We start from the raw sequence: 9,470 nt of genomic DNA on the forward strand, positions 1-9,470 counted from the left end.
CATTTGTTTGTTTGTTTGTATAATCTCCCTGAACACGATTCTCAGGCAGCTTTGCCAACGTCATTTAGGGTTGTCCCACTCAGCTTTTAGGAGACGCCCTGTGCGCTTGCGCAGACGCACAGCGGACTTTTTGACTGCATTTGAATTGGAATATATTTACAAAGGTCAGGATCAGATTTATTTGATCAGTTCACGGTCTTTTTAAAGCACAGATGCAGACTAAGCATGGTATACCGCTGATTAACGTTTAGTAACGGTAGGTCTTGTCCAATTTTTAGAGTAACGTGCTACTTAAGTTACCGGTTAACGTTACACACCAGTTAGCATAGCAGCATTAACAAAAGTTAGCATTAGCTAATGTAACCGACGTTTGGATGACAAAGTGAACAATCCTTTTCGAGTTTCTCAACAAGCTTAATCACCTTCAGTAACGTTACGCTCGGTCGGTTAGCACGTCCAATTTGAAAATGGAGAAAAGTATTTGTAACGTTAGAGAAAAATGCTTATTAACGTTACTGTGCATTCAATTAACAACGTAATTAAGCTTAGGAACGTCTCCATTTTGTGGATACGCTTTTTAGGTAAGTTAACTTTAATATGTTTGAACTGGCCCAATCAATCAGAAACGTCATCCATCAAGCCCCAGGTTTTCAAATTTATTGCGTGCTGCTGCGTGTGTTAAATCATTGGTGGAGAAAAGCTAAAACATTTGTTTTAATCAAGTTATCGATTTCTTCATCCAAGCACCTCTCTGTGTTCATCTGGTCATGTCATCTATAACGAAAATGATACCTTCAAAAGCTTCCAAGATGACTACTTCTTCAGCATCAAAGATCAAAACTAAGTTTCTCAGTGAGTCTGTCATTTCTGTGCCTGTTTTTTTTTTTTTTTTACAACATTACATCGATCTTGTACGTTTTGTGGTTCCCAGACATTTGCTGAAGGAATAGAAAATGTTAAATTATTCTAATAAGTATTCCTGTTCTTCATGACCACCACACTAGACACCTCCTCCTTCTTCAAGAGTTCCTTAAAGACCAACAACAAGGCCCTAGCACTTGCTTTGGAGGCCCAGAAGGAGAAGAACAGGGAGCTGGATATGAAGGTCGAGTGCCTGCAGAAAGAAGTGAATGCTCTGTACGGTGAGCTGGCCATCAGCAAATACAAGGAGAGGAAAATGGTGCGTTTGTTGCTAAAGATATTTAGACTTATAGTAGGTAGGCAGAGGCCAATCATTTCTGACCAGGTATTCAGCTGAATGCACAGAAATGTTCTCTTTGATTTGACAGTCTATTGTACTGGCTGCTGTTCATTGTGTTTTCCCCCCACAGCTCCTCATCTTGAAAAATTTCCATAGCAGCACTCTGCGGCACTTTGACATGGTGGCTGACCTGTTCCCTGACTGTGTAAGGATTCCTCTCATTACTATGAGTGTAAAGAGATCTTGTGCCATGAGATGTGGCAATATTAAAAAGTGATGATATTTCTAATTGAGCTGTCTTACGTAAAAGAACCAGTGCAGCAGCCAATGTGACGGGGTGTGATGGTACATTCACATTAATCCAGACAAAACCACAACTCCCTCTTGTGTTTGACACATGGGGCTGTCCTGGTCATGGGGTGAGGGGTCGCAGGGGTAGTGTTGTAGGCATGATATAGCCATGCTGTGACGAGCTGATGTGGGTGGCTTTGTTTACGTTTCTAGCCCAGGAGTTTCTGCACCAGTTCTACTGCCAGTGTGTCAGCATTGTTAGATAAAGAACACAGTTTAACATTCAGCACTAATGAAAATGCATGGGATGTCATTATGGTCCATTAATTGTGGCCCAAATTCGACAGTGAATAGCAGTGAATGCTCATGCTAACAATGTAAACATAGTCTTCATGGCCCAATCCTCCATACGCGATTGGTCAACGTAGAGCCTTTGCTGGATGATGTCGCTGTCCAGGGCAGTGCGGTGAGGGTAAAAATTGCAAAGGTCACACACAGCTTCACTTAGAAGTTAGAAGCCCGTGCATAGTTTGTGCACAGTTATAAAGTCTGAAGAGACTCGTGAAATCATACAGGAGAGAATCTGGTCGGGTTTGTGGCAAAACCTTTTACAGTGCTTGCATATTGCTCTGTTTTTACTGCATATGATAACTCATATTCATAAAGTAGAACTGCAGTGACTTTCATTACAAGATGATTAGTTAAAACATTTCAAAATGCACCTGCAGCGTTTTGCATTTTGTGGCTTTCAATCGAATAAAAGACTATTTTTGCAATCATATATTTTGTCATGGAAGATTTCTTATAGTGTTAAAGTCTCATCTCATTCTTGTGAATCCAGTATTGTGCATCATCTCGTCTCATGAGCAGAGTGTATCATCACACCCCTACACGTTACTTAATAATTAGATAGTTAGAGTTGTCTGTGATGAATAAAAGAATAAACATTTGAATTATCGTGGGGCGGCTGTGGCTCGGGGGTAGAGCGGGTCGTTTCCTAACCGGAGGATTAGCGGTTTGATTCCCAGCTTGTCCAGTCAACATGTCGAAGTGTCCTTGAGCAAGACCCTGAACCCCCAGTTGCTCCCGGTGATGTCACCGGTGTGTGAGTATTTGGGAGTACGAATGGGTGAATGGCCAAGTAGTGTAAAAGCGCTTTGAGTGTGCTGTAAAAGTGTAGAAAAGCACTATACAAGTATAAGACCATTTACCATTCATCACATCATTGATCTATCGGGACTTGTAGCATCTCGTAGTGTGATTAAAATATTATAACCATTACGATTTAACTATTGTCCATCCCACCTTTTGTGTCTCAGTGTGTGTAAGTGTAATATAACCTTTATTTACTTAAGACCATATGCAAGAGAGACCTCAGTACAGCAGAAGACATGGTTAGAGTGGAAAACATTGCAAACATTGGCTGTCACACATGAGCACTTATATACAAATACCCGAAGCCATCTGTTTTCCTGAAAAGAGTTTAAAAACATATTTATACTCTGTTTATTCATCACTGTTGATTTGACAGCAGCAGCACTTGTATTGTATTTGTATATGTATAGCATTTGTATATGCTTTGTATTTCTGACAAGTGTGTTATATGCATGGCTATGTCATGCTGGACATCATGTCAAACATCACACCTCTCATACTGGCATGCTGGTATCTGTAAAAAGAACACAGGTCCAGCATTTTGCAGGCCTTTTATAGTTCAGTGTAAATAGATAAAGCTGCAATAAAGAAGGGCCAGCTTAATGCCAACATGTTGGAATCTCTGTCTACAGCAAACTGTTCGTTTTCCTGCCCTCAAGGGAAAACAATTTCTCTTTTTCTAATTTGGAAGCTTGTGTTTAAATGTAAGAGCGCTATCTAATCAAAGTCACAAGTATTCATACGATTGAATAACAGTAGAAGAAAATGCTCAGCAGTGACAAACTATGGTAAACATAATGTGAAATCGACTAATCATTTCCCACAGGAGCTGCCTAGACTTTCTAAGGATAACGAGAGGTTATTTGGTGAGACCAACGAGGAGGTTTGTGCAGTTGCAAGGTGAGTAAATCCTGTATTGAACTAAGGCAGCTTTGAATGTCATTTGGTATGTCTTTGTTAGCTTATTTCTTTCTTTCTTGATTTTCTCCCACCCTCTCCTATTTTAGTGATAAAAACCAGTTACCTCCTTGGCCAGAAATGTCAACTGATCTGTTGTGTACCAGCAAAAATATAACAGCTGACCTGTGTAAAACAAACACAGATGAGAAAGTCTTCTGTGTCCAGAGTAGATCCACAGAGTCCATTGATCATTACAATGGTAGGAGGATAAATAGTTTTTAGTGTTTAACATATCCAGTAACATATCATAAAGTTGTCTGCCTTATGGTACTGATGTAGTGTTCACTGTAAATAATAATTAGAATGTTTCCTACACCTGCTTTCTCACATATAACACAGATGCTGAAAAAAGACATTCAGGCCGATGTATACAAGCTGCTCAGACAGAAACATCCCATCCACCCAGCAGCCCACAGGATAAAGCTGAGAGGCTGTCAATGATGCCCTCTCTTTCTGGGCTTGATATGAAATCGGTTCCCTGTCCTGAGAACAATCAGCCCCCCCCAGTTGTCAGCACATGGAAAAAATCCAGATCAATTCTCGGTGATAATGTGAACCCTCTCTGTGGCTGGGTCCTGGAGACAGAGCCAGAACTTGGCGACAAACAAGAGAAGACTGTGCTTTTGAATACAACAATGGAGATGACGATAAGTAATGCTACTGAGATTGTTGTTGTGGAAACCAAGGCCAAAAAGGCAGGCCACTATGGCAAGCCAAAAGGCAAGAAGAAGAATAAGGAAAAAGACTGTGGGTCAAGCGTTGCTGAAAAGCCACAAATGACAAATTCTGCAGATTCTATGATGAGTGAGGCTCAGCAGAGTGCTCCTTCTGACACTTTGGTAGAGACAGATGTCCATGCACTAGAGGATATTAGAGACCCAGAAATTATGAAGCATCAGTCAGACAAAACAGACAACAGGAGCCTCATTACCTCTCGTATTCCAAAACTGAGCAAGTCTGAAGTTGGCAACCGTCAGAAAACAACAAAGCACAATTTGAAACCCCATGATGACTCCAAGTCACAGACAGAGTCCTGGGATGATGTGTTACTGGAACTCGACGACTGTTTCAAGGATCCTGATATTAAATTCCCTAAACCTAGAAAAACTGTAAAAATACCAGCAGAAAAAAATAGTGCAGAAGAAGGAAGGTCCAAAATCACATTCCAGAGGTCCAGGACTCAAGGCAGGAGGATGTCTTCAGCCATTAGGAAAACATTTGTCACTTTGCCATCTTGTGAAAGTGAAAGGAGTCCATCCATGTTGGCACCACTTGACACTGAAGTAGGCCAAGAAGTTAAGGAAACGTATGAAGCACACAAACATCAAGAACAACTTCAAAAGTTTTGTGCAGATGAGATTGCACATCCAGAGTCAGAACATGGGGAGCATCTTTCCCCTAGTGGCAATAAACCACAGGGCAAAATGGAGGCTGCTGCAAATTCTGCAGGGAGTCACAAACCAATATGCAGAGGGACATTTGTTGTCTCAGTCACTATGGGTAGCAACTCATCGAACAGCTTGATGCCAGAAATGGGCGTCAGAGACCAGGACTTCATGCCTAGTGCAGGATCCAGCTGTGAGGCAGAGGAACCATCAGCAGTTATCGATACAGATGTTGTTCAGCAACATTCAGAATCAAATCCACACACACACAGTGACGGACCCTTTGTTGAGAGCACACAGAGCTCCTGTAAGCATCCGTGGGTGGCTAATGAGGATTCATGGAACTTTGAGAAGGGGTTGAGTAGAAGTGATAACCATGAAGTACCGCTGCCCAACTGGGACTGCACTTCAGAGACAGAGTTTCAGAAACCCAAAAGAACCAGGAGAGAAGCGTTGAATCGACCCAGCAAGAAGAGAGGCATGCAGAGGGAGAAGTGTGGTGACCCTTTGAATCAAAAGAAAGAGAAGAATAACAGTAGCTGTAGCAACAAAGGCTTTAGATCTGATCTTCAGAAACCCAGTGATGATCCTGAAAATCAGGAACAGTCAGAACATTTCCCAGTGATTGACTCATACCCTAACATCAGTGGCAAGGACTACACATTTGATTCAGAACTCGCCGAGGCAAACTCCCAGGAGAATTTGAAACCACGTAGAAAGACATCCAAGCTGCATGCACGCACAGACACTAGAAATCCAAGGGAGACATTTGTTGTCTCTAGGTGGAAGACTCAAGACAGTGATTCATTCAACACAAGGACATCTGATGTGTTGCACTGCCACAGTTACACCAAAGACACCAGTGATCAGGTGGCTCATCAGAATGCGGGAGACCTGCTGACAGAGGAGATGCCACCATGGCTGGCCATGGACATCAGCGCTACTAACTCGGAGGTGGACTTTCTGCTTGCTAGTCCATCAGTGACTGAGGAGTCTGCTGCTGTCGCAGCTGAAGCCACTCCAGGTGTGGTGTCCGTTACAGTGCATCTTTTACCCATTACAGTCATACAGTTAGGTGTGTTCAGACTAAATGCTCAGTCTATTGACCTGCATTAGTTTCAGACATATCATAGCTGCAGTGACGAGTCAAATATTTGATTGACAGAATACGTCAAATGTAAGAATTTGCTGCGCTTCTTCACCATATATAATTTTTTGGTTATGGCTTGAAGGTTTAACAAAAGTGACATTTAAAAATGTCACCTTGATTACATTTTATATACAAAGTTTGTAATTTATTAATCAAAAACATGATCATCAGATTAATAGAAAATGAAAATACCTATTAGTTGCAGCCCTCATGTCAAGTAACATGCCACAGATATTGCACCGATAAGTAAAAATTTTCAGTTGTAAAATTTAAGATCTGAAGCTGTGACTTTTTAACCCAAACACTTCCTTGTTCCTACTTCTCAAAACGGAGGATTGGCAGTTTTTCTATGTCGTGTTTTTATAAATGAAATATGTAAATGGATATGTTGAGGTTAGGACTGCCGGTCAGACAAAACAAGTATATTAAAGATGCCACCTTGGGATTTGGGAAAATGTCATATGCAGTTTTTCACAGTGTCATGGACTAAAATCAGAAAAGCAGTCGGAAGGTTAATCAAAAATAACTGTTGGTTGTAGCCTCAGGTCGTCTTGGTGCCAGTTCCTCAAAATCTTCAAATATCAATCTAAAAAAATCCAGTGTCTGCAGTGAGAGTGTCACTGATCATCCAGGTGCAGCGTGTGGTTCACATTCCTCACCAGCAGGGTTGATAGAATTATGTTCCGTGTGTAGTGTCTGACCACACTCCATGCACTGATGTGAAGATGGAGTTGGATGTTGTGATTTGCCCTGGAAATCCCAAAGATAGAAATATTAAAGTAATGAGTTTTCTTATAATTTAGGGAAGCTGACTCTTGCTTTGGTATGATTACTTTTGTCCTTTTTAATTTCTATTTTTTGATATGAAAAATGCAGGAAGAGTCTTAATGTCGCTGACGAACACCATTAAAGTCCCAGACAATGAAAAGAGAGGGAGAACTAGAAGACAAAATGCTGCTGTCAGCTACAAGGAGCCGCCCCTCAACAGGTGAGGACGTCTCTGTGAACAACCGTGCTTCGGTACTGATTATACAAGAAAACAGTGGGGATTAATGAATGGTGCTTATGTTTTTTTTTTTAAAACAGGAAAATCAGACGTGGAGATAAATTCACAGACACCATGTTCCTGAGCTCTCCCGTGTTTAAGGATGAAACGAAGAAGACGAAGAAGCAGAAAAAAAACGAAAATAAGCTAAAGTCAGAAGGATTCATTTTGGTGGACTGATTTTTACTTTCTTTTTTTTTTTTACCCATTTTTTATTAGCTTATTAAAGATCTTTTTATTAAAACTTCAGACTTGTTTCCTAGTAACCACTTTGTTGTTGGAGGCCCCTGATTCACACATGAAGCTGTTCTGGGTATTATGATAGCCACTGCTCCACTGGCTTTCCAGTGATATCCCAATGGTAATGGTCAGAGACGTTCACAGGAGGCGGGTCATAAATGATTCAGTCCAGGCTGTTCACCTGAGAAGTGTGATCTCTGTACGAACCTTGTGTTGCCTAGAGAGGTTACCAGATTCAGTGTTAGGTGACTGCAGCCAAACATGCTTCATGATGTGAACTGAAGGACTAATCTCTTGTTTTTGCTTTATTTAAAAAAAGCGTACATAAGTGTGTGGTGAGTACAGATACTTGCATGTTTAATTTGTTGCCATTATGCCACAGCTTGTTTTTTGTGTTCTCATTAAACGTTACATTGCACAGGAGGAATGAATTGTTTTGTTTTACCATTAGTTACAGGGAACATGTTTTAAGTTGAAGACTTAGTTGTGTAGTTCTCATTGCATTTGTCAGTAGCTCCCTGTGTGGGCCCCCCGGTGTCAGGTTCATGTCCTACAACGTACTGCATCTTCAGCAGTAAGTTGACTCCTTTTTTTATGTTAATGTAATGTTCTGGTCACTACAACAGTAACTGTTTATAAGATGTATAGAAAATACCCTTTGTCTTTGCAGGAGTCCTACATGAGAGAAATTGATTAAAAAAAAATGGAGGCAAGGCAGCTGAAAAGAGATGTTGAGGCCCTTATGTGAGTGGATATTTAAAATCCAGAGATTGTTTAAAACCACAGTGACAGTTTTTTGTTTTTGTTTTTTTTTAATGGAAACGTTCACAGTTTTTCTAATCTGAACAGTGGTGCTTACATTGGCCAGAAGCTCAGGGAGAATTCTTTTGATCCAAAGGGGAAGGGGACGGCTACGTTGCTGGACGATCTGGTAAAAACACATCTGAGAGTTGGTCCTCAGCTGAGGCAGAGCTGCTTGTGAAATTCAGTGTCTGTTTGACATCTATATTTTATTTGTGTGCACGTTACAGGCTCACTATGATCTTGCACTCAGTGTTGCCCTGTGGTGGCTGGACAAAGAAGGAAGTAACGTGCTTGACCGAGACAGTGTGTAAGCTGCTTTTGTATATCAGAGGTTTCCTTTGACGGGGAAGCAGTGACGTCTTCTTCCCCAGAAGTCAGCATAACCCCTCTTTAGCCTTTCCACCTGGATTTTATTTAAAGGATAAGGCCAGTTATTTTCCATATGAACACTCCCCATACAGAGACTAAAATCAACACTGGTTTGTTTCTACTTAGGATTGTCTGCTAGTCCTGATTAGCTTATTTGTCTGTGCCACAGACATCCACTGATGTTTAAAATTAATTCTAAACTACTGCACTTGGTGACATACAGTATTTCCTCATTATAAAACACAAGACCCTAATATTTGTTAAGAATATGCAGACCACTATAAATACTAAAGGCCACCTTGTCAAGTCTAGTTAGTGGTAGCTGAAATAAGATTCTGGCCTGGTGTGTTAGCCCACACCACTTCTGAGAAGCTGCTGTAGATGAAGCTCTTGTCCTTTTTGAAATGTAATCTCACTGCCTCTGTTCCACAGTGGAGCAGCATGCAGCTCAGGCTGTGTCCAGTACCCTAATTGGTTTGAGCGGGAGGCAATGATCCTGTCATCCTTTGCTGGACTGATTATTGTAAGTGTCCTTTGACATGAAGCTTGATGTCTTAGAAAGGTTTGATACCTTAAGATTAGAAAAGGCCCAAGAAGGAGTGTGTCTGTACTGTATGTGTGTAGATGTACCTGAGGAATCTTTTGCTGCTTTACATAGTTTTTTTTTTAATTATTTTAATTGGAGGTGTGTGTAAAGTTGTAAATGTCTGTATGCATTTAGCTCAGGCTTAACTGATAGATCTGGCTTTTTGGTTCTGACATGGGATTCACTTGGAGTGTAGTTTTTGCATCCTTTGAGCAATTAGCAATAAAATATAATTTACCTCACACTCACGTCAATATTTACAGCTGAGGAGATTCATGAAAACC

The 9,470-nt window shown here is 40.9% G+C and overlaps 2 protein-coding genes across 6 annotated transcripts in view; both read left to right on the plus strand.

The window, feature by feature from the left end:
• Window positions 1-61: 61 nt before the first annotated feature.
• On the plus strand, window positions 62-7,850 carry sgo2 (shugoshin 2). Of its 4 annotated transcripts, none has more exons than XM_020620028.1 (9): window positions 62-164; window positions 745-852; window positions 1,005-1,180; window positions 1,332-1,406; window positions 3,474-3,547; window positions 3,655-3,806; window positions 3,947-6,016; window positions 7,019-7,130; window positions 7,229-7,850. In XM_020620028.1, exons 2-9 carry the CDS (start codon window positions 768-770, stop codon window positions 7,365-7,367), a joined length of 2,883 nt encoding a protein of 960 aa, XP_020475684.1. In that variant the 5' UTR covers window positions 62-164; window positions 745-767; the 3' UTR covers window positions 7,368-7,850. The 4 variants fall into 4 exon arrangements, with proteins under 4 accessions (XP_020475684.1, XP_020475682.1, XP_020475680.1 ...); XM_020620026.1 differs by having other exon boundaries at window positions 65-256; XM_020620024.1 differs by lacking the exon at window positions 62-164 and adding an exon at window positions 264-581.
• A 67-nt stretch (window positions 7,851-7,917) lies between these two features.
• Window positions 7,918-9,470, plus strand: part of c9h2orf80 (chromosome 9 C2orf80 homolog) — a 3,772-nt gene continuing 2,219 nt past the window's right edge. The window contains exons 1-5 of one of the 2 annotated variants that reach the window (XM_020620030.1): window positions 7,918-8,001; window positions 8,098-8,171; window positions 8,277-8,358; window positions 8,459-8,538; window positions 9,033-9,123. In XM_020620030.1, the coding sequence (XP_020475686.1) occupies window positions 8,131-8,171; window positions 8,277-8,358; window positions 8,459-8,538; window positions 9,033-9,123 (294 nt within the window). In that variant the 5' untranslated portion in view covers window positions 7,918-8,001; window positions 8,098-8,130. Of the gene's footprint in view, window positions 8,172-8,276; window positions 8,359-8,458; window positions 8,539-9,032; window positions 9,124-9,470 lie in introns of both variants that reach the window. The other variant, XM_020620029.1, reaches the window with a different exon arrangement.

The sequence above is a fragment of the Monopterus albus genome, unplaced genomic scaffold (assembly GCF_001952655.1).
Source record: "Monopterus albus unplaced genomic scaffold, M_albus_1.0 scaffold231.1, whole genome shotgun sequence".
Taxonomy (NCBI): domain Eukaryota; kingdom Metazoa; phylum Chordata; class Actinopteri; order Synbranchiformes; family Synbranchidae; genus Monopterus; species Monopterus albus.

Excerpts from the sequence above, each read along its gene's own strand:
- sgo2 (XM_020620024.1), top strand. The coding sequence starts at position 500 with ATGCTTATTAACGTTACTGTGCATTCAATTAACAACGTAATTAAGCTT. Across the intron at positions 1,181-1,331 it reads AATACAAGGAGAGGAAAATG|CTCCTCATCTTGAAAAATTT; the intron begins GTGCGTTTGTTG and ends TTCCCCCCACAG. Across the intron at positions 3,548-3,654 it reads GAGGTTTGTGCAGTTGCAAG|TGATAAAAACCAGTTACCTC; the intron begins GTGAGTAAATCC and ends CTCCTATTTTAG.